Here is a 24901-nt window from a genome sequence, read left to right as displayed (position 1 = left end):
CAGAGTTTGCCCCTGGCTGGTCTTTTCTGAGCATTATTACCTGTGTTTGTTTTCTAGTGTATTGACCTTGGACTGTTTCTCGATTCCCTGATTGTTGTCTGCCTGCCCCGACTTGGATTGCCTTCTCTGAACTCTGTCTGTCTGCCGCCTGCCCTGATCTCTCGCCTTGTTAAGGTTCTGTCTAAGCCTTGTCTCCATTGTTTTTCCTTGCTGGTATCTGACCCTGTATTGTCTGACTATTCTCAATAAAGCTGCAAATGGATCCAACGCCTTCTGATGTGTCACAAAACAGACAATGGTTCTGAGAGAAGCACCCACAAGATATTTCTGGTTCTTCAACTCACAGTCAAACTTTTTCATTAACAGAAACCATAAATGTTGAGATTTAAATTGGTTTAATTGATAGTTTAGCGATTTATTTTAAAATATTAATTAAAAAATTATCTAAAAGAATAAAATGAAATAATTGTAAATAATGAAAGTTGTTACATTCTGTAGGTTTCAATAATTGAAGGTTCTTCAAAGTCTACACATTTTATTTCCAATGAATTTACATGACTTTTCTAGTCTGATTAGAGAGTCTTTACACATATACACAGTGCCCTCCACTAATATTGGCACCCCTGATAAATATGAGCAAAGGCGGCTGTGAAAATAAATCTGCATTGTTTATACTTTTGATCTTTCAATCAAAAAAAATCACAAAATTCTAACCTAACACTGAAATAAAACAATTGAAAGTGGGGGGGGGGGGGGTCTCATTGTGAAATAAATGCTTTCTCTAGTTCATGTTGGCCACAATAATTTGCACCCAATTATTACTACGTCCTTTTCCTAAGATAACAGCTCTGAGTTTTCTCCTGTAATGCCCAAAGAGTTTGAAGAACACCTGATAAGAGATCAGAGACTGTTCCTTCATCCAGACTCACTCCAGATCTTTCAGATTCACAGCTCCATGACGGTGCTTCTTCTCTTGAGTTCACCACACTCATTTTCTACAGGGTTCAGGGCAGAGGTCTGGGACAGCAATGGCAGAAGAATTTTGTGCTCAGTGACACATTTTTGTGTTGATTTTGATGTTCGTTTTGGATTATTGTCCTGATAGAAGATCCAACCACAGACCATTATAAGGTTTCTAACAGAGGCAGTCAGGTTTAGATTTTTTATCTGTTGGTATTTGATAGAATCCATGATGCTATGTTTCTGAACAAGACATCTAGGACCTCCAGCAGAAAAACAACCCCACAGGGTTAAAGATCCAGCAATATATTTAACCCTGGGCACAGGGTACTTTTAATCCCTGTTTGTACTAAACCAATCTGGTGGGTTTGCTGCCAAAAAGCTCTTTTTGTCTTAGTTTAATCTGACCATAGAAACCAGTGCCATGTGAAGCTCCAGTCGTGTCTGACAACTGAAAATGCTGGAGTTTGTTTAGACTCAACTAATCTCTGCAATTCTTCAGCTACTTGGAGAGTCTTTGGCCACTCAAACTGTCCTCCTCAGCATCTATTAGCACGACATAGACACACATCCTCTTCCAGAAAGATTTGTAACATTTTTCATTGATTGTAACCTCTTAATTATTGCCCTGGTAATGGAAATGGGGATTTTCATAGCTCTTTTCTTACAGCCACTTTCTATTTTGTGAAGCTCAGCAATCTTGCTCTGCACATTAGAACACCATTCTTTGGTTTTATTCCTTGTGATGATTGATGATTAAGAGAATTTGGCCTTTTTGTTCCTCGTTTTTATAATCAGGTGGTACAGGAAGTTGTGAAAGTTGTGAAATTTCATGCTCATATAGTCACCCTGTTGTGCTAAAAAAAAATTAAATATGAATGGGAACATATTTCAGAGATGTTTTACTCACAAGAATTTCCAGGAAGAAAAACATTTGTTTCATTGAGAGATTTTCGCCCCACTTTTAGTTGTTTTATTTCAAGGATAGGTTAGAATTTTGTGCATTTTTTGAGTGAAAGATCAAAAGGATAAACAATGCAGATTTATTTTCACAGACGCCTTTGCTCATATTTACCAAGGGTGCCAATATTAGTGAAAGGCACTATAGCAATTATTACACAGTTAATTATTTTATTAGCAAACCATTAACTATTACTTTTGCCTAATTAAACTACTAATTTGCTGCTTATTAATAGTTATTAAGGTAGTTGTTGAGTTTAGGTATTGGGTAGGATTAATGCAGAATATGGTCATGCAGCATATGTGCTTTATAAGTACTAATAATCAGCCAATGTTAATAACAGAACAGACATTCTATTATGCAACTAGTTAATAGTGAGCATTGCTCCCTGAAGGGTTATCAAAATATACTATATTCATTATAAATTTCCTTTTAAACATTTTATTATCTTCCATAACTTTCTGAGATCTAGAAATCACACTTTTGAAATTCCTTCATATAAATTTTCATGCATCTTTTTTTTTTTTTTTTTTTTTTTACAAGATGTGAGAACCCTGGTTCTTAATTAAATTCAACATTCAAGGGAATAAATTAAAATAATAATTATGTCATAGGACATTTTAGCTTTATTTTTTTAAAGCTCATTTAGTCTTATTTTAAATCATTTGAAACCATCTTGCAGCCCTTTAGTGTGTCAGGAAGCACTGGGTTCTGCAGAAATTGAAGGAATCAAATAGTGCCTTGAGCATCTTTTCATCTCTGCAGTGTAGGCAGAGCTGCAAACATTCTGTACAAAATGTCAGCACATTATATTCCTCAAAGTAAAAGGAGAATTCTGTCTAAACAAAAACAATCCCAGACATCTACTGGTGCTCCAGCCTCAATGTGCAAGCCACTGTTGCAATATGTTGCTTTTCCAACTACAGATGCATTCAATCTGCAATACTTGTGATACTTTTCATTTATATTGCATTACACATTTTTAAATATAATTTATGCTATACATTTTTTTTACTTAATGTTTAATTAAATAGTTTTAATATTTATATTAAAGGCCATAGCCTTTTATAAACTTCAGTCTATGACAACATGTGAGCTGGATAGTTGAAAGGTTTTCTACAAGCACATCTGTGGTTTTCATTCATTCTGTTCAAATTCAAAAATAACATTTTGCCATTTTATTTATGAAAAAAAAGGAAGTTGAAGATACTACATGTGGTAGCACACATAATAGGCACACATGACATGCAAAATAATCAACCTTAGTGTTTAGTGAGTAAGAACAATAGTTTATTTGTGGTCTTGGAGAAAAAGACTACATTCCCCTGCATTACTTTGGCTAGGTGCAGTGTGAACACTGATGCATTAGGGCATTTGTACATCAAAGAAAACAAAACAAGAGTCACAACACAAAATGTTCATAATCATCCACATGTGGAAGTGCAGAAATTTAAAGACTACATTACCCAAAATCCATCTGCAAAAGTATATGGTTAAGGAGGAGGCAAATTACTGGGCAAAAAAGGCAGTTAGCTTTAAACACCTACATGCAAAAAAGAGAAAGACAGCACAAATGGTATGACGGTTCTTTATAATGCTAGTGTACAGGAAAAAAAATTTTTTTATTGATTTTGGGAAAGCAGAGTTTGTGATCACCAAGGGCACCAGTTTTTTCCCCAGCATTCCTCTGACACATATATTGACCGGGCTGTCACAGCAACACTTCTTCTAAAGCTGGTGTTGACGATTAATGCTTTAACAAACAGGAAGTGACAATCTCTACAGCTGAGAGGAGATTTGCATTAAAATAGACAATATCAAGGAAACAAAACAACAAAAATAATTTGTAGTATTAACAACAATAGTAATAATGATCAGATCAATAATAATTCATAATAAGTGAAGTTACTTTAATGGTCATTAAGTAAAGAAACAGATGACTGGAGAAATAACAAGGAACCACGAAGCGAATAGATTTCGAAACATTTGTACTGACACCGCTAGTCAGGTTGTAAAAATGCAATATTGTCCCAATAAAAGCAAGTGCATATACAGGTTCAAAAGATGTCAACCTGTTTTGAAATGCAATTTCCAATGCAAGGAATCTTTCTGTACAATCAGATGAGAGTCGTGTGCCATATATTCAATCCATAGAGGTCCAATTTGTGTTTTTGCACAGCAAGAACAGCCTCTGCAAGTTCACTTAAGATCTGCACACTGTGGATATATGCTGCTGCTAAAAAGCTGCTTTTTTGTTTGCAACTGTGAGTCAGATTCCTATAAAAAGATGAGTACACTGTAGACGAGACACCAACTTTAAGAAGAAAAGATTCCTACGGAGTTCACCATTAAATGAAAGAAACAAAAAAAAGCAGATAAAATGTGATAATTAATGCATGTCTTTCTTTACCGTCTCATCATTACATGTTCAGTTTTCCTTTGAGAATGACAAATAAATATCAGCAGCAGACTGATAAACAATGTTCGTCCCCAAAGAGTTGAGATGCAACCTGTCATTCCCCTCATCAGTGGTTGTTGTTGGTCACCACAGGTTTATCACAACTTAAGTGCTTGAATAAATCTATATTAACATTTCTATACAAATTTAAAATGCATATTTTACAGTTGAATTTCTCTAAAAAGTTATTTTATAATTTTTTTTCTAAGCTTAATTCTGCCCCTCATTTGTTTTCCTTCACGAGATCAAAAGTTCAAAAATACCATATGAACCTGATTTTACATTACAGTGATACCTCAACCAGTTCCCTCTGCCACTACTTTACAGCTCTCCAAAAGATATAGAAAATATACAAAAATTATTTTCAAAAATTTCCTTTCCCCCTCAAGCATATTTCTATCATATAAAAATATACAATTCTCTCCATAATTAAAATCTTGCCGTAGTACCTACTGAAGAAAAAAATAATAATCATGAGAGATGACATGCTCTCTCACTCCAGTTAAAAACTCGAGCTCTTGTGCAGTCTTCATACATCATTTCATATATTTGATGCACTTTCGTCTGTCTTTCAGCTATCATATTCATTGCATTCTCCATTCCATCCATCATCTCATAACACTTTTTCTTCATCTCCTTATTGATCCACGTGATGGCTCTCGTATTTGTTCAGGATGTTACGGCACCGGCCGAGCTCTTTGCGCATGTCGGCTACTTCCTGTCTGAGTGCAGCGTTCTCGCGCTCCAGAAAGGCGGCGCGCACCGAGATCTGGTTCTCCTTCAGTCGACGCGCATCACGAGAACGCTTGGCTGCTTCGTTGTTCTTACAACGACGACTCCAATACTTGTCATCCTTTAAAAAAAAGAAATAAAAGAACATATTAGAACATGCTGGTTCTCTGCATGGTTGTCTGCAGTTGCAGGTGGGGAGCCTTGCCAGATGTGTGACTGGGCTTTGTGTGTGTTCGTATGGAACTGTTGGAGAAGACTTTTTGAGTCTTTTTAGCAACTTTGAGTGACATTCCAGTGAGAAACGTCTGAGATTTGACTGCACACAAACTACTGCTGTGGTTGAGTGGCTTTCCTCAAAGTGCCAGACACAAGGTTGTGGTTCACGCCACTCTGTTAGTAGTAGTGAGGAACAGTAAAAAAAAAAAAAAAAAACATTTCTGGAGAAAGCCAGTTACAAACCATGTGTTAAAAATACTAAATACATGCTCATAAATCTGACTGGCAGTACCCATGATATCATTTCTGTCATTCGGTTTTCTAAATTTCAAATAATAATTTGTTAATTTATTTAAAACTTAGTATTTACCAACATACCATGTTCACTTGTCACTTCTATCTAGTGCATTTACTTTTCACAATCCTCCATTATTTAAAAAGACAGTTCATCCAAAAATTTTTATTTGGTAACACTTTACACTGTTAAAAATAAAGGAGTTTCACGATGCCATAGAAGAACCTTTTTATCTATATGGTTCCGTAAATAACCTTTAGCATCTAGAGAACCGTTCTGTTTCCCAAAAAGTTCTCTGTGGTGAAAGAAGGTTCTTCAGATTGTAAAAAGGCAAGTAAGAGATGGTTCTTTAAAGAACCTTTGACTGAATGATTCTTTGTAGAACCAAAAATGGTTCTTCTATGGCATTGCTGTGAAGAACCTTTTGAAGCACCTTTATATTTAAGAGTGTACCTAAAGCCTTTATGTATTATTAGGGCTGCCCCCTAATAGTCGACTAGCCATTAGTCAAAACCAAAATTTTATTTGTTGCAGAAAAAAATAAAAAATTTAATAATACTTATCATCTGAAATATGTTAATAGCAGTAACTTTACAAGGTGCTCAGTTTAATGTTAAATGTGTGCTATTCAAATGTACAATGCATAATTAATGCATTAAAACTAATATATAATATAACACACAAGTTCGAGTAACCATTTGTCTGTATTTTTTCTTTTTTGTGAACCTGGTTTTTAATATGACTTGTGTACTACTCACTGGATGCGGATTAATAATATATGTGTGTGTGTGTGTGTGTGTGTGTGTAAATACATATATAATGTGTATTTTTTGTTCCACAGATCCAATTCCATATGTTTGGAATCCCAGTAGGGTGAGTAAATGACAAATTTTCTTTTCTGGGTGAACTATACCTTTAAAAAAAAAAAGCCCAAAATATTAAGAATGTTTCCAATTATTCAAAACATCCAATTGCTCCCAGAAGAGAGGTCATGTGCTAAAGGAATTCTCCCTTTTGACTGCTGTGCCCTTTATAACAAAAAAGCTGACATATCCGAGACCCTTGGTTTCCAAGACATCTGCCTTAGTCTTGAGACTTGACCACATACGCTATGCTACCACCCATTCCCCAAAAGTCAATGTGACATGCTTTATAAATCACTCTGTTACTTTATAAAACCAAAACCATTCTAGTATCAGGTTTTGGTAACAAATTACCTTTTCATATCTTTATTTTGAAATCTGTTACCGTTATCAATAAATGGCAATGTTACAGTGTCACTGTCTCTACTGATAAAAACATGCCTGGTATCTGCATTACTGAATTTGCTTAGAAATAAGAATGTCAGACCTTTTGAACAAAATGGAAAATTGAATTTTCCAGCCAACTTTTATAATGTGCAGGACAAAATAAACTAATTGTAATTCTTTGCCAAATAATCAGTGAGAGAAATCTGCACAGTGACAGATGACTACTGAAACCTGTATAGACAGTTACACAATAATATTGACTGTAAGCTATTAGGTCTATAAAAAATAAATAAACTCGCTTTACAAAATCCAATGTTTATATGATGAAGGCACATGCTCCACTTATAGTTCTGTTAGGAACTCCTTTTTGTATTACCATCCCAAGTATTTATATTAAATGTTATATGTCCATAGCATGCTGCTGCATTAACTGCTCACCTTTAGGTCATTAGGGACAAGCATCTTGCGAGCCTTTTTAATCATGGGCTGAGGTTTGAGCTCTTCCTCACTGAACCGATGCCTGCGGGGGTCAAACGCCTCCTGTCCAGGCACACTCGACAGGGCAACATCCGCAGGATCAGGGTCAAAGGGCGCCACCATGTTGTTGCAGTTAGCGCTGGGTGGAGTAGGTAGTGGTGGACATGTGGTGGAGGACGGTGAGGGCGTTGGCTCCAAGCTGCCTGGCGGAGTGCCTGATGGTACATAAAGTGGATGCTTTGATTAACTCATGCTGCTAGGTGCATGCATTCAGAATGATGAAACTCTTAAAACATTACCCAGAAGACACACAAGGGGGCAGTAACAGGCAGCAGACAACAACTCAATCCATTAATCCTTCTCTTGTTTTTCCATTTTCCAATATCTCTCCCCTAAGCTCTGTATTCCCGAATTTTTTAACTCGTGGTTTCACTACGCTAATAATTTGATAGTGAATTTATGTTAATGCAAGCAAACTATTTATTCGTTAATGTATGCGTGCATGTATTTTTTTTTTACTTATATTTTAGTTGTTTTTCTCCTATGGGAAATTCATAATAATGGGGTTTTCCTGCCTGGCAGATTGCTTGAACATACAGACAAAAACAGACATGGTTATGTCTACTTTCACAATGGCAAAAAACAATGATCACACTACTAATAAATAATAAAAGTAAAACGAAAAAAAACAAACAAACACATATACATATATATATTCAATCAAGATATATAATAGATCTTTATATTTAATAAAATATATAGATCAAGATCAATTTAATGAGAAGGAACGTTATGAAGACTTGTTTTCAAAGATTATTTTTCTACATTGGCTTTCTACTTTTTTCCTATTTTAAATAAAATAATCTCTGCATCCAAAATATCTTACATTGTGTTCCCGAAGACAAACAAAGCTTTTACAGGTTTGAAATGACATGGGGGTACGTGATTAATGACAACATTTCCATTTTGGGGAGTAGTATATCTTTAAGAGTAACTTTAACCCCATTTGGTAATGATCCTCTCTTTACTGTCCACGGATGCACATGCACTGACATTTTTTTTTTGAGACGGCTTGATAAAATCTGTACAAATATGTGATGTGATTGCTTCTGCATGTGCTTTTTAATCACACGGAACATTCCAAATATTTACCAGTAGCACATTTAATCTTTCTCTCTCTCTCTTTTTAGCCATCCAGACATGTAAACAAACATCTAATCGGAAGAACAGTATCAGCTCGCACTGAGTCATTCCATCTCAATCTTTCAATCTCTCCCTGTCTGTTACTCACACACACTCCCACACATGCCTCCTCTCCTCTGCTCCTCCCCCGTCCTCGCTCTCGCTCTGCCTGCCTCGGCACGTGATTGAGCGAGTGCACATGGACCAAGCGTGTGAGAAGAGGAAGAGATTTAAAAACATGCGAGCACAATCGCACACATGCCGTCTCTGCCTTTCATTCTTCTCTCCTGGTTAACCTGTGTGTCCCCCACTGTTTACTTACCGGCCTTTCATTCGCCGTCTTGTTCTCAGCTCTATATCAAAATCTTTTCCTCTCTTTTCACTCGCTGTCATCACCATTTATCTTTGTATATCCCTTTTGTCAGTCCTGCAAGACGGACTGCAGTTTTCTTTTTTTGTATATTTCTAACTGGCCCATTTTTTTTTTTTTTTTTTTTTTAAATAACACCCACGCAAACTTCCCACTCACCTCTTAAACAGCCTGTAAATAGGTTTGATGACAAAAAATGTGCAATGTTAACATGTACCTATAAAACACAACTCACGTCTCCACAAAAGCACGAACAGCTGCACACCCTGTAACACTCACTCCCAAAAACCGCTCAAACCTTGACAGTGAAGCTTATAAACACACACCATGAGCATCCATACACACTCATAACAACACACACACCCAAACCATTAATACTCTGAAAATACACCGTAACACACACCCAAGGGACAGTCTGGTGCTTTTCACGACTCGCAAACAGAACGAAGTCCAGGGGAATTTCTTGTAAGCAAAACGGGGGAAGTGTAGACTTCATTTTCGGCTCTCAGAGCTTCCTTTCTTCATCTCCACGGCTTGCCTCCAGACAGTTCCTAACATCCTCTCTAGCTTATCTTTCACTACTAGTTAAATCTCAGAACTGCGAAGGCAAACTCACCGTGCAAGCAGTCTGCAGCTCCCAGCATGCTTTGCGGCGTGTGCATGTCCAGCCCGAGCAGAGAGGGCGAGGACGAGGCGGTGGTGGATGTCGGTGAGGAGGATGAGGAGCAGTGTGGGGGCGAGGTGGGGAGGCACTGGGAGCCCTGGTTGGGGACGGCAGACTGAGAGCTTTGCGAAGGTATCTGAGCCGAGGTGGAGTTGGAGGTACTGTGCATGCTGCTCATCCCGTTCTCTGTCAGAAACTCCTCGAGGTCCATGTACTGCAACTGGAACAGCCCGCCATCACATGGCAATGTTCGTTCCCATAGCAATGGGCCCAGGAAGGAACTGTTATTGCTGTTAGAAAAGCTGCCCGTGCCTGCACCGTTGCTGTCAGCGACAAGTCCATTGCTGCAGCCATTGCGCAGAGGACAACGACCGAGAGAGTCTTCATCGATGTCCAACCTGTCCTTACCTATGAAAAGAAAGATATAGTTCTAAATATCATTCTCAATACTAAAGAATAGCCACAACACAGCTATGACGATAAAGGCACAGAGAAACGATATAGTTGGAATCACATTCAGAACTATTTTTTCCAGCTGATGAACGATACTAACATTGACACCCAATCAGAATCCATCTTGGTATAACGAGCTCGAGAATTTAAAGCGGCAGATGAGTGTGCGCTTCGAATAAACCGACGATATTGGACGCTAATATCGTTATCTTTATGGTTATCGTTCTTGGTGTGAATGGGGCTAAACTCTCTCAAACCATTCTAACTATTCTTAGGAACACATATATTGACTTTTGTAGATTTCAAGAGAGCAGTATTTCTGATGGTGCTCAGATTACGTAGTTAGAATAACACTTCCCAGCAACTTTCACATCCCTCTGGGAAAACTACCTCTGCAATGTCAACACGTGAAAAGCTCCCGGTGCATCAATGCAAAATGAAGAGCCTTTGAAATACTTTCCTTTAAACTGGCAAAAGATTAATGCGTTTTGACATTCCAGAAAAATACATGGTAAAGCGATTACAATGTCACACCGCAGTGACACTGCTTAACTCTGTGGCTCAAGCAACAATACAGTTGAACAATGGCTACACGTTACAGATCTATGGTATTATGGCTGAACCAAAACCATGACGCAAAAGGCAACAGGTGAAACACAAAGTCAGACGTGTATTGTTTAACACAATATTACAGTAGTGTAACATAGCAATACTACAATGATGCTCTAGTTTAGTGTAGTGTATATTGAGCTAAGTGGTTACTGGTTACATTTATTTGGTATTAAACCACTTCTAATCTACAGGAGCAATGCAATAAAAAAACTATAAAAAATAAAAACAATGTGAAAGTGGACATGGCATCTGAAGGTCTTAAATCTGAAGCTTTCCGTCTTAAAGCATTTAGGTGGGGTCTGGGACACTCTAGGGTGGGGTCTAAAATCTTAACAACACTAGTTAGGCTAAATTAGGCATTTTGCGGTGCAGAGATTGAATTGAGACTTTTCTGGTTTAGCTATATTGTATAAAAACGAACCATAAAAATGTAACTGCAACACATTTTAAATTATTTTCTTTACAAAACAATAACACAGTAGTGTCACTGAATAAATACTCAAGCTTAAAAACAATTAACTACACCAAAAGTGCTTTATCAATAAAAGTGTTTTCAAAAGCTGTGTGCATGAAAACTGGACTGACTCTGGATTAAGAGTTTTTCCCTCACCTATTTAGGGTCAGTTTCTATTAATGTTAACCAGATAATCATTACAAAACAATGCTACTGACAGCGATCCATAAATAAGCTTTTCTAATATTCACACTGTTGTATTCACAGGCAATGGACATCGTCGGTTGGTGTGATTATGCTGTGCATTGTACAAACCTGTAAACAAAATGGCTTAGCCAACAGCTGACCTCAAAGTACCTGGGTAGAAAGCTAAGTGGCTGAAAGGCCTGGCCTTGTTTATCTCTTCAACTAAGTCCCATGTGATGTCCTGTCTTGAAGCTCACCATGATATATGCATAGTTGCACATGACCCTGTCATTTGACATGTTCAACCACACTTTTTAAATCACCAGTAAATCACACTAATCAGGAAACAACTGTCCTTGTGACTGTTAACACATTATTTACGCATTCCAAAGGGGAACAAAGAAAAGGTTGAGAGGGAGCTCGTTATAATAAACACTGAGTGTCAGGGAAGCAGGTGCGTTTCCTCACCCTTCATTTCACTACAGTCTTTGACGCGCTGGTCGCCCTTCACTGGGAGCTGCAGGAGCGACTTTAAGTTCGCAGTGGAGTTTAAGTGTCCTCCGTTAAGTGAGCCTCCCGCCTGGCTACTGTTGCCAAACTGAGGACTGGCTCCGGCGGAGGGAAGGTCCGGGGGAAGGAGCTGTGAAAGCGGCCTGGCCATCATCCAACGTCAGCCGGATCGAGCTCCCTTGACCGCTAGATGTTTCGTTGATTCAATACTGTTGTGTAGCCGAGAAATCAATCACATGACGATTCATAGTGGAAACAACAACAAAATATTAGCATTAATTCGTAATAAAAAAGCACATATAATAACATATGATGTATGTGAATTAAATTCGAATCCTCAGAGTAGCATTCAAGTAAACAAAGTTGTTTAGTGCTGCAACACGAGACCGCGTTTACTTTAGACAGAGGAGGAGGAACGACCTGCGCAGCTCACGTGCACCACAGCATCTGAGATCAAAGAAGATTAATGTGAATTTACCTGTATTTGGAAAAAAAGGTTTTAAACAAAGAGAGCCATTCTGCTTGCATTTGATTGTAGATTAGCCGAGTGGATAAAAATATGCTTTCCCAGTAATTCCAGAAAATGTTGACAGTTTATCTTCTGCTGAACTTTTATTAATACAGGCCAATGTCAAAAATTGCGATGTTATGTCCAAGAACAACGTAGAAAGAAAAATAAAAATTAACCGGATACAACGGTTTGAGTAGAAAACAGCACTGAATAGAAAAATCTCGGAGATTAGGAAATCCAATAGTGCAAACGATAACGTGAATGCGCGCTCAACCCTTCAATGCGCGAAACGTGAGTCGTCTCCAAAATAACAAATGAAAACAACACGAAGAAAGTATTGCCGAGACTGCTGCGTAGTGCGATTGGAGGGATGTTGACGTTTTTTTCGTTCAGTCGCTCAATCGCCTTTTCCCCTTGTGGTCAGCCCTTCTGTTCAGTTCTCTCTGCATGTGTGTTACCGCACACTTTGAGCTGAGCCCTCCGAGCTTTTCGCTCAGCTGGAACGAACACGGGCCGCTCGCGTGACGTCACACCTCCCAGAGAGAAAGCTCAGCGCTGTTTATTATTAATGAGGCACGCCCCCTCGTGACAGGCACGCTCCTCGGGGGTTAGTAGCACTGATTAAAAACAAATTGGTCGATAATTTCTCTCCCAGCTGTCCCGATAACGCCTATGTTTGGCACATAGAAAACGCATAAACACGTGGCCACTTACTAAGCTGCAAAGTGAACAGTTTTAAAGTGCATCAGAATTATGATTTATTAACAATATAATTATTTATTTAACAATCTGTCAAGTTTTTACACTCAGTCCTATCAGGGCGCTACCTTTCGCCAAAATCCAAAAGAAAAAAAACTGTCAAGCGAATGGACACACTTTTTCACTTCACTAGTAATCCGCGGGAAACGTGAGCATCATGTGAGAGGAGATGGCAAATACACGTTGCGTCTCAGAAACACAGACGCGCTCTCCAGTGCACATGGTGTCCGCACGCGGAGACGCGGCTGAGCCTGTCTGTCCTTTTTCTGCCATTGGCTGAGAGAAAAGAGGCTCCTCCCTGCGCGCACAGTAACTGGCTACCGTGGAGAACTGCGCCCCGCCCATTCATCCCACCCATGCCACAGCCGCGTGAGAATACAGAAACTGCACGAATCCAGGGGAAGAGTGGTGCACACCCACAAAAGATTCAGAAATAAAGGAAATAGATTTGCTGGGGTTGAACCTGATGAACCCAACCTCACGAGCGTATAAAATTATTGTGATTCTAAATGCAGTTCTTACGATTTCACAATTTAAACTACTCTATCTGCTTTGAAAGATATAATTAAACTAAATAATGAGAATGCAAACACGTGGTCGACATACAAAAGAGAGAACAGAATGTTTTCTGCGAAAAGACTGCGAAAATAAATATTTTCCCCTCACATTCCTTCTTTTTTTCTCATAGACACGCATTCATTTGAAGTCTACCTCGTGAGCACACACACACACTCATACACACCCGAGGGCTCAGGGTACTTGTTTTCCACCCACTATCGGCGTTTAAATCCATGTGACAGCTGTGCTCCCAGCTTCGCTTCATATCATAGGTTGTAGGATCCTTGCTGCCACCAACTGATCAACATGGAAAATAGCACTCTCAAATGTTCTAAAACCTTTTGTTTAGTCCGTTTCACCGCCTCAACACCTATCAGTCAACTATAATTCTACAAAAAAAATTAAAATAAATAAAAAAATTATATATATAAAATATAGGTACTATAGTGATCTTATAGCAACATAATAATGTAATAATACATGTTTAAACATTGTGACAAAGATATAACAGAGGCAATAAATAAATAATAAATGTTAAGTAACAGTAAAACAATTTCAGGAATTGATTAAACCATCAAAAATACAGTTGTATGCAAAATGCATATTTGGCATATTTTAATACAAATGCAAATAAATATGAAATACTGTGGTGACAAGAAATGTTTACATGGAATTAATGAGGATATAACCTTTTAAAATTTTATTAAATGCTTGGGTATCATCAACAACCAGCTTATCATGTGTAAATAAAGTGATAGAAACATACTTATTACTTTTCTTCTTTTAAAGAAAAAGAGGCTAGAAGTAGTATGGGATCTCTACATGAAAGGTGAGAAAAGTACATGGGATACGTTCATAGTTGGCAAGTGGACAGACTGTGTCACACATTAATACACTTAATCAAGACCTGATCTAAAGTGATAACTCTTACAATCACTCTTCCAACTAACTGAAGTGTAGCTATGATAAAAAGATTGACTTTTGCTTAAAAAACATAATAAAATATTGACACAATTTACATTACAGTACACATATTTCTTTCCATTCCTCCAGTAAGCTCTATACATAGACGCTACATTGTATTAACCATAAAATGTGTTGTTTTAACAGTAACAATTTGGTAAGGCTTTTGCCTTTAGGGCAATAATCTGTGGGTATTAAATTTTTTGTCCTTTATGGTTATGTGAAAAATCATATTTTTCCATTTTAAGTGCTGGCATTACCATCTTCATGGTATAGTTTTCTTTAAGTAAATAAATCAAAACAGGGCTCACAATTGATTTTAAGAATTGTTAATCAGCATGTTTTAGTATGCATTCATTTTGTTATGGTTCCTGTATTAAGAGTTAAGATACAGTTGGATTTGTCATGACACCATCAGAAGTGCAAAGTCTCATCACTCGCATTTACCTTTCAACACATGGACAGAAATGTCCAACATGCAGTAATTTAAATACTCCTTAAAATAAAATACTCATCTTCCTAGCAGGACCCTTTTTTCTCCTGATACTGAATGCACTTTTTACATTAACAAAATCACATCTCCACACTTGCTCTAAGTGAACACCAACAACACAATATATATCAGAGACAGAATAATTCTACAGAGCATCTGTTGAGGTGAGCAATAACCTACTGTTAGGGCACAATACAATATTCGCCAAATCACTGAAACTTCATCTATTGCCAGCTAAGGATAATTTCAATATGAACAAGAGTGTACTCTTAGAAGACTGGTGTGGTATTGAATATATGGGTAGGCTAAGCATTTCATTGAAACAAATGTCTTTGATACATTTGTGAGTTTGTTGAAGGTGTTCATTTTTAGGGGTCCAAGTTACAAGAGGACATTTAATATGAATGAGAGTGAAAAGAAAAAGCTCTCATAACAAAGTCAATGCCTACATAAGCACAAGATGTATTCAGTCAGCTATCTCAGTTCTTCTCATGAAAATCGCAACACTTCTCTTCTAAAAGTGCATATGAAAATTAGTTTAATGCTGAAACTTAGTGACTATATTCCATATGCAAGGATGAAGAGTTCCCTTTACACTCAAACCTCCTGTATGTTGATCCCATGACTAATTTAACACAAAGAGCCCTATCTCGTTGAAACTTAGCCAACGTCCCACGACACACCTTCTTATGACGTGTAAGGAGCATTGCATTCCAGAAACGACAGGGACAATGTTTACAAGAAAATGCTCTGTTGGCTAAATGAGAGCTTCTGTGAATGAGAGCTGAGAGGAACTTGCGAGACTGTTTTCCACAAACGGGACATTTCAAACGATGCTGAAGGCCTCTCACTTTGGGACAATGTCTAGCTGCTATGTGAACTTTAAGGGCTACCTGTTGGGAGAAGGTAGCACCAAGGCAAAGGGGACAGGACTTTCGTTTCAGAGGAACTTTGAGAGAACGAAGCCTGTTAAGCTTCAGTCCACCTGGAAGGCCCAGTTCATACACAGCACTTCCTCCACTTCCACGTCTGATTCTCACGAGCACAGCCATGCGCTTTTTAATTTTATGTTGCGTCCTGTGAATTGCTCTCCTTTTTCTTTTAACAAGTTTTCTTTTCTCATTTCTCTGCTTTTCCCCAAGGGAGGCCTCCACCTGTTCTCTCTCTACTTTTGCAGCCGGGGTCCAATTGTAGCCTATCTCCTCTCTCTCTTGCAGTCTTTTTTTTTTTTTCTTCCGTCTCCTCAACTCCTCTTGGCTTTGAAAAGCATGGTGTTGTGTAGATTGGAACTCGGCTGAATGCTGCTGGGAATTGTGGTGTTGCTGATGTGGCTCTGATGGAGGCAATGCGAGGGAATGCACTGGTATGTTTGGAGTAAGAGTATGCACATGACCAGTGTGATAAATGGGTTCACCCTTTATCCCAGTGTGTTGTTGCTGATGGTTAAAAAGAAGAGGTCCTGAGGAAGTTGACGGCAGAGAATGAGAATAAGAGGAGGCATTAGATGAAGAAGGGTGTGCAGCATTGGTATCAGGTATATAGAACAGAGGGGAGTAGCCAGCTTGTGTTTGGAGAGGACCCTGCTGGCTATGAAGAATTCCATGTTGTTCAGCATGTGTGCCACTAGATGGTGCGAGCTGAAGCAAAGCATTTGTAGCAGCTTCGCTTTCCGATATCGAAACACCTACACTGTTATCTTCCCCTGTGCTCCTTTGAGCAACTGGCTGTCCAGTCCGTGTTAAGCCATGCTGAGAAAGCCTGTGTCGTGTAAGGCTGTTGGAGTATGCAAATGCCTTACCACACACTTCACAAGAAAACAGCTTTTCTCCACCACCCTCATGAACAGTTTGATGATGTGCCGTCAAGTGAAAGTGATGGCGGAACGATTTCCAGCATATCGCACATGTGTACAGTCTTGGAGGGGGCTGAGTGGTTGATGTCTGTGGTTTGACATCTTGAGCATACGAATAGAATGAAGAAGAGCTGCTTTGACCCCCTTGAATCAAGCTGCCACCAGAGGATGGATAGCTGTTAAGGTTTTCCCCACCTGGCGTGGTTGGCACTTCTTCCATTTCTCCTTTCTGGTGTAGCTTGCCATGTCTTTTAAGGCTCTGAGCGTATCCAAAGTCCTTTCCACACAGGATGCATTTGTAGTTTTTCTCTCCAGAATGCACTGTGTGGTGCTTGCTAAGATGAAATGCCTCTCTGAAGTACTTGCCACACACAGTACAATGGTGAGGCTTTTCTCCAGTGTGTATTCTGTCATGCCTCCGCAAGGTCTCTCTTCTTGCAAATCCTCGACCACAGACGCTGCACAAATAAGGTCTAACATCACCACCTGGTCCTCCTGGTCTGTGAGTGGACTGCCTTCTTTTAGGGGGCTCAACACCAACCACACCAGGCTCCTTCTTCTTGCGGGGCTTACGAGGGCGCTTGGGCTTTCCACCAGGTGTCTGCTGATTTGGTTGCTGGTTGAGGGCCAATGAACTTGGGTTAATAGTTCCTCTAAAGGACTTTTCCATGACAGATGTTGACAATGGACCACTAGGTGTGGCAAGAGGTCCTAGACCCAGACCTCCAAGCAATCCACCAATGATATCCCTTCGATCATCCCCTCTACCTCCGTTATGGGCAAGATCACCACTCATACAATTTGCAGCTGCAGCAGTGATAGCAGAAATGGCACTGTTGACTGAGCTGGTGACATCATCTTCAGATTCCTCTAACAGAGATGAAAGTGGAAAATGTGGCTGTTGATGATGCTGCTGGCTTTGGTTTTGTGGGTGTGGATGCAAAGTAGGAGCTAATGGTGCCTTCCGAAGTGCAGTCCCTGCCATGCTGCCACCACCACATGTTGTTGTTCCAGAATACAAGTTACTTTGAGAGCGCTGGTCCTTGTAGTCATCAGTGAAATCATCACTCCGGTAAGAACCTGCACAACAGACTAAACAGTAATAATGCTATGCACACAAATTTCACAGTGCCTATGAAACATTTTTGACTTTTCAGTGGGTTTAGTAAAAATATGCACTACACTAGACGTTACTCACCCGCTGCATTAGTCGCTATTCCATCTTGGGAGCTCCCAGCTTTATTGCTCTTGCTTTCTATATTACTTTCATGCTTAGATCTTGGTGTACGGCCTGACTTGCCACAGGTGCCAGAGGCTGCATGGTTCAAAAGGGATGTACTTTCCCGAAAACAACGACCACAGGCTGGACAGCGAAAAGGTTTCTCTTCATGTATTTTTTCATGGCGGGTGAGTGACTCACGACGATTGAAAGCACGACTACAAGTACTGCAGGCATAGGGTCGTGCGCCAGAGTGGATGACACCATGTTGAAGTAGGTGCCCCTTTTTCTTGAAACCTTTTCCACACTCAGAACAATGAAAAGTCTTGTCAGGACTGCCACACGAAGATGAGGCTGCACTCTCTTGTGGAGAGTGGGGAATACTTGGATCAGAAGGATGCAGAACAGGGTTTATAATGCTACTTCTCGTGCCGCTTGTGCCAGCTGTAGTTAATTCATGGCTACGTAGGTGCCTGCGCAGACTAGAGAGATGTGTGAAAGTTTTGCCACACTCACCACAATGATAAAGGGGTTCTTGTTCAGGATGAGACTGAGGTGGCATGGAAACATGGCTGTCTGTTTTAGAGCCATTTGTCACCAAAACTGATGCTGATGTAGAAGAAGGTGCAGAAGAAGATGATGAGACAACAGAAGTAGAGGATGATGAGGTTAGAAGAGAAGAAGGGTCTCCACCAATACCAGACAAACTAACACCCCCACCTCCATCTAAGCCTGGTGTGTTCTCCTGGTTGAGTCCCCCTGAAGTGCTACTGTTGGGGTTTGTAGGATTGCTGCTATTGTTGTTGCTGCTTTCAGACTTTCTCTGTGGCAGGTAGCCAGCCATGGCTTTCTTTCTCCTACCACCTCCTCCACCACTTCCTCCGACAGCACTGTCCCCTTTTCCATCATCTTTTGATAAAGAAAGATGTAGAGGAAGAGGAAGTGGCAAACCGGCTTCCTGCTGCATCAGAGATGCTAGCTGGTTGGAGGAGAGTACTGGGATTCCTTGAAAATCAAAACCTCCAAGCGAAGAAGGTTGCGATGAGGAGTGCAGTGGATGGTGTGGATGTGCGTGAGGGTGAGACAAAGTATGAGGTGGTAGTTGCTGCTGTTGTGATTGTGGCTGCTGAGGCTGTGATAATGTAGTTAAGTGACCATGAGTGTGTGAAGAATGGAGAGCAGGGGGTGGCGCAAGGGCTGAACTTGTTTCTCCTGCAGCTTGGCCAAGACCAAGACCAAGATGGTTATGACTGCCTTGCTGAACTAAAAATTGTTCTAGACTGGAATTGGCTGGAACTCCAGAAAGAAAATACTGATTTGCAGCTAACATGCAGCTAAACTGTTGATGTAGGCTTCGGGCGTCAGACTGAGATCCTGCCAACTGATGACTAAAGGTAGTTACTGCACTACTGCTGGGAGGGTTATTGGAAGTTGAAACAGAACTTGAAGGAGATGGGGAGGAGGACGACGGACCAGGAGAAGCCTGAGGTACTGACAGGCCAGGATGCAATGGGGGTGGTGGTGGAACAGATGAGACTAGTCCTCCAATTGCCCCTACAGTTCCTCCACTTCCACTACTGCTGGCAAAATGATCAAATCGCCCTACTCCTGAATGTAACTGCTCTTGTGCAAGGGTTGCCTCAGTTGGGTGGAATGAGCGCAAAAACTGGGGGTATCCACTCACATGACTTCCACCACTGCTATTGCTTCCAGACATTTTGCTGGATTTCCTCAAACTTTGAGATGATGAAGAGAGGGATTGTTGTTGCAGAGGTGGGGGAGGTGCACTCATTTTTGCAAAAATCGATGCAGAATCTGTAAAGGCACTGCCTCTAGATGCTTGTAGTGGGCCTAAGCCAAGTCCAGACAAAATTGACCCTGATGTCTCGCCTTGCTGCTGTTGCTGCTGCTGTAACTGGTGTTGGTGAAGCTGCACTTGCTGTTGGTGTTGAAGTTGTCGCTCTAATCCAAGACCTTTGAACTGGTGGGATTGGTGTCCACTCAGCATCTCTATGATGTCCACATTGTATTTTCCAAACTGGAACATCTCCCAGTTACTGAAACATGGTGCCCAGTGGCAACACCTTCTGCTATTTGAGCAGCAACAAAATCTCTATGATGCTTTTCTACTAAATTGTAGTCAGAAAAAGCAAAGAGCGATACCTCACATTTTCCTTATGCTACTTGTGTGGTTTCATTAAAAGTTGGAAGCCACATACTGTCTCTTTAGGCAATTTTGTATCGACTGTAACATGGATTTGTTGTCTTTGCAAAAAGCTGTTTTTCAATGGGATTTGTCACTTGTGACGTGATCAAAATTTTTGCTTCACATTGGATTCCATATAAATCACAGTTATTTTGGATAGTTCAACTTTGATATCAGTATTTCATTCTGAATGTTCCATAAGAGTGCAAAGACTGGTAAAAGAACTAGATGCATTAATGTTTTCATATTTTGGGAGGTGCACTATAAGTGCTTAATGTTGTCGGAGTTCATTAAAAAATGTCCACTTCCTTTGTTACATTTTTTTAGTTCAAGGCCACCCCACAGTCGGATGGATCCCTCCAAATCCCATGGGTTGGTTTCATTACATTCAGTATCTATTCATTTGTAATCCACTCTGACAAAAGTGGCTTACATCTCCATTTCCAAGTTTCAATTAATATATTTTTCTTTTTTCCATAGCTGGAAGAAAAATCCTCTAATATCATTCTTGGGGGCTGTGATGTTGTAATGCCACTCTTCTCACTGGTGAGAGGGAAAAAAGGAGGAACATATTAAACAATTGAATTTATACAAACACTCTAATACAATTCTAAAAATTATATATATGAACCATTAAAACCCCAATGACAACAAAATAATTTGATTGAAAGAAAGAAAAAGAAAGAAAGAAAGAAAGAAAGAACAACATACAGACTGTTTATTACAGCAGGCATTTTAATGTTTGTTTATTTAAATACATAGAAAATGTAACTTATGTGTGTAAATGATTATGGGAGTATGGACACATATCAGAGAAATGATTAAATTTTTGCTCAGTTGTATTCTTAACGAAATTAAATAACTTAGAATAACAAAACAATAGAAAAAACTGAGTATCTTTTATTGATCAATATATCTTAAAACAAATTATTACAATAACATTCATAATTCACTCTGAAATACTACATAATAAATGTATTACATTGGTTCGTCTTATCTATTATTAGCATCATCAAAATCACAGAAATTAACAGACATTTAACTGATATGTCACAGATGCATTTAACGAATGTCATTTTACAATCACAACGCGATACAAAACAAAAGTAGTGTGAAATACGTTCTCAGACGATAAGCGGGACGAAAACAGTGAGATAACACATTTTCAAATATGTACAAAATGTTCTTATATTTAAACGTCGCGACTGTTTTCAATCACTTTGTCTTACATTCTGAGCAGTTGGCATTGTGCTGAAAAGATGCTGAGTGCGGAGTGAATCGTCGGGGCTAGAGAAAGGTGAATTTCATGTAATTATTACATCTTTCGAATGCATCGGGTATCGCTAAAGAAAAGAAAATGTCAATTTCGACAGACTCCCTGGGAGTAATGGAAAAATAGTCTACGATGGGGAAAATACACTTCTATTTGCAATAGTGCTTCTAAAATGGTCTTCAAAGTATTAATGGTCGCGAAATATTTTAGCGTTGGGACTATGTGTAACATGTTAGCATGCAAAACAGCTGGCTAATACTACACAATCAGCAAAGGGACCGCTTAGCTTGCAGTCATGATGCGCGACCTAACAGCAAGCCAGATAATGCAGGAGCAAAACGCTCTTATTGTGCAAGTAAATTAATCATAATTAAATCACAGTCGAGACAATAAAATAGGCCTTTTTTACCTACGCATCCATCTTTTAGCCTGGTCAAGATGAACAGGGCCTGCTTTACTCTCTCCCACCCTGCCCCCTCGTTCATGTACCCCAGCAGCTCTGCGCTGTTTTCCAGTGGTTAGCCTTCTAGCTACAGCTAGTTAGCAGACTCTTGTTTCCACTGCACCCGAGCAGCGATAGCATGAGACCGAACGTCTCTTATGCAGAACAGACTGTAGCACAGATGCACTTTTCGTACTTATTTCCCGTGGAAAAAGCATCAAACGGTATTACGACCGAAGATTTTTTTTTTTTTTGCGTTTGTTTTTGTTTTTTGTCGGCTAAAATATTTTGGACGGTCTATGTTGGTGTTTTAGAAAGAACGAGTGACGTGTGAGATTTTAACATCGGTCGTTTCCGGACCTTGGAACACTTCCGGCTACTCCGTTATCTGTCCGTTATGGTTTATTATTATTATTATTTATGGACAAGACGGCGTTTGTGTGAAAGTTGTGTACTTCGAATGTTAGCGTTTTCATTATAGAATTACTAAACGATAGGGTTCGTTTGCTTTTTAGCTGTATTGCGGTTAGCTTCCAAGTGTTGTTGTTGTGCAGTCGAGTTTGACATGTTAGCGAGCTCTCAATAGGTAATTCTGAGGTAAATCCGAATTACAACTCGGCGACTATGAATCAGATGTAATATACGAGATGTGTTATTCATTTATTGTAGGATTCCTTTAGCACTATGTCTGTATGTTAGAAGCTCGTGTAGTGGCCATTTTATTACATACTGACAGCTCAAATTCAAAGGCTGGTCCTTATCAAAATGGCTGCCTTGGAATTTCTAGTCTTATTCCCAGTCTGATGCTTAATGGAAAATAATATTGTAAACATTGTATAGTAAATGTCTACACGAATTAACGTTATTTACATTTTCTTTCTCTCCTCCCTCTATTTGTGTCACCAGACATTCGAGGCAACAGTTTCATCAGTTTACTTTATTTTACAAAGGTGAATTTTAACCTGTATGGAAGGATGAGAGCTATATATATATATATCATTAGTTATGATAGTAAAATATATGTAAACATAATTGGGGTAATGCTTGATTTACCCAATCATTCATTCTGCTTCTGTGTTTAAATATTTCAAGACATGAGCTCATTATTCCCAGGGTTTCAGTCTTCATTGTCCTGATTTGCTTGCGTGCAACCAATGCACATCCCATTGTAGGCTACCAACTTTTTAAAATGCTTCAGGGCTTTATTTGCACATCCAATGTTCGTTATTTTCTGCAGTAATATGCCTTGTTAATAAATTCCATAAACATTTTCAGAATTATGGCTTGTGGATACAAAACAGACATTGCTACAGACTTTTTATGACAAAGAAAATACTAAATAGATTCAACTGCTCTAATTGTCCCTGAAAGAAACATTAAAAAGTTGAAATTTCACTTAATAACAAAAAGAAGACATTCTGTTACATACATACAACATACATCCTATGACATCATTTATAAACCCATTGTGATGTCTCTGCAACAAGTAATGGCATTTGCAGGCCTAGAACAATTACTACGTGACATCACACTGAGAGATTTTCGAAGGCACTCCTCATCATTAGGAATGCATGAAGGATTGGCAAACAATGAGTGGCTTTGAAGTTTGTGCTTCTATTTTCTACTCATAATTTCAAAAGAATTTCATGAGAAAGATATCTAAAACAAGTTAACACTAAAACCACAGAGGAAAAAAATCACCATCATAATCATAATATAACCATAACAACAAGAAGAAATTTCACCAATAACCATAATATTAACTGTCATAGTAATGACAATAACAAACACCAATGTATTACAGAGCTGTTAGGAAGATTGTCTTTAAGTTGTATTCATAATTCATTAAGATACACACTAGTTCCAGTGAAAAGTTAAATGAATGTGTTACCACCAATCCTCCTGATGCTGATGTGATATAAACTACTCCTTAACACTTTTACTGGGAGGCATATATATTCAAATAGTCCGTAACTTATAACATTCCATTTCATTACACTGACTATTACCAAAAAAAAAAAAGACCATTTGGTGGTTTTACAATATAAATTCATTTGTTTTCATTGGTAAAATGAGTTCCTGACACCTGCGCTATTTCTCAGAGATCAGAACCATACAGTAGCCTAAATGATTCTGGCTTGTTTGCGAACAATCTCACATTTACATTTTTCGTTGTAATATTTACTTATTACATTAATATCTTTTTTGTAAATAATGAGATTACTATCACTGAATAATGAGTAAGCTGTGGGTAACATCTGTACCACTAACGCATGTGTGTTGTATAGCCCTTAATATTGATAAGCGTTATTGGTTATGAAGATATCAGGTATGACTTCTTGTGTTCATATCTCAGTAACAGCAGATTCAAAATACAGGTAAGCTGTTTTGGCATGCCCATATACTCAGACTGTTCGTAGAGTCTCGGTTTTAACAGCATATACACATGGCTTCAACATGGAGATTTAAAAAGCAGTCCAGAAGGTTCGTCTTTATGCGAATGGCAACCCACACCTGAGCGAGATAATGATACTGCCATGTTACACGCTAATTTTAATGCCAGAATATCAAAACATATACATGTGTTGATGAGTGCCCTTACTCTTGAGTCGTTTTCTTCATCTCAGATCCATATTTAATAGCTTAAGGTGAACCATTTGTCTACACAGTATACCTAAGAGGAACATTGATGGGTAAGTACCCAGCATTACAGGGATCTAATGTATTATTCTTGTGCTTTTGGTAGTCCAGCGTCCCTTATGGTCAATCTTCCTTACAAATCCCAGCACTTGGACATTGTAGAAAGTGGTGGCTCAGAATCCAAACAAAGTGCCATTGATCATTT

General features: G+C 39.0%; 2 protein-coding genes across 2 annotated transcripts; both read right to left on the bottom strand.

The window, feature by feature from the left end:
• Positions 1 to 3189: 3189 nt before the first annotated feature.
• LOC113116350 (hepatic leukemia factor-like) lies at positions 3190 to 12841 on the bottom strand. The gene is made up of 5 exons (XM_026284459.1): positions 12259 to 12841; positions 11739 to 11989; positions 9518 to 9973; positions 7311 to 7564; positions 3190 to 5232 (listed from the first exon to the last, which is right to left on the bottom strand). Exons 2-5 carry the CDS (start codon positions 11932 to 11934, stop codon positions 5017 to 5019), a joined length of 1122 nt encoding a protein of 373 aa, XP_026140244.1. The 5' UTR covers positions 11935 to 11989; positions 12259 to 12841; the 3' UTR covers positions 3190 to 5016.
• A 1440-nt stretch (positions 12842 to 14281) lies between these two features.
• On the bottom strand, positions 14282 to 22979 carry LOC113116349 (uncharacterized). Its single transcript, XM_026284458.1, has 3 exons — positions 22024 to 22979; positions 18115 to 20884; positions 14282 to 17996 (listed from the first exon to the last, which is right to left on the bottom strand). The coding sequence occupies exons 2-3, from the start codon at positions 20180 to 20182 to the stop codon at positions 15616 to 15618; spliced, it is 4449 nt and encodes a 1482-aa protein (XP_026140243.1). The 5' UTR covers positions 20183 to 20884; positions 22024 to 22979; the 3' UTR covers positions 14282 to 15615.
• Positions 22980 to 24901: the final 1922 nt, after the last annotated feature.

This window comes from Carassius auratus, chromosome 16, assembly GCF_003368295.1.
Source record: "Carassius auratus strain Wakin chromosome 16, ASM336829v1, whole genome shotgun sequence".
NCBI lineage: Eukaryota > Metazoa > Chordata > Actinopteri > Cypriniformes > Cyprinidae > Carassius > Carassius auratus.
This window is presented reverse-complemented; position numbering and strand designations above follow the sequence as displayed.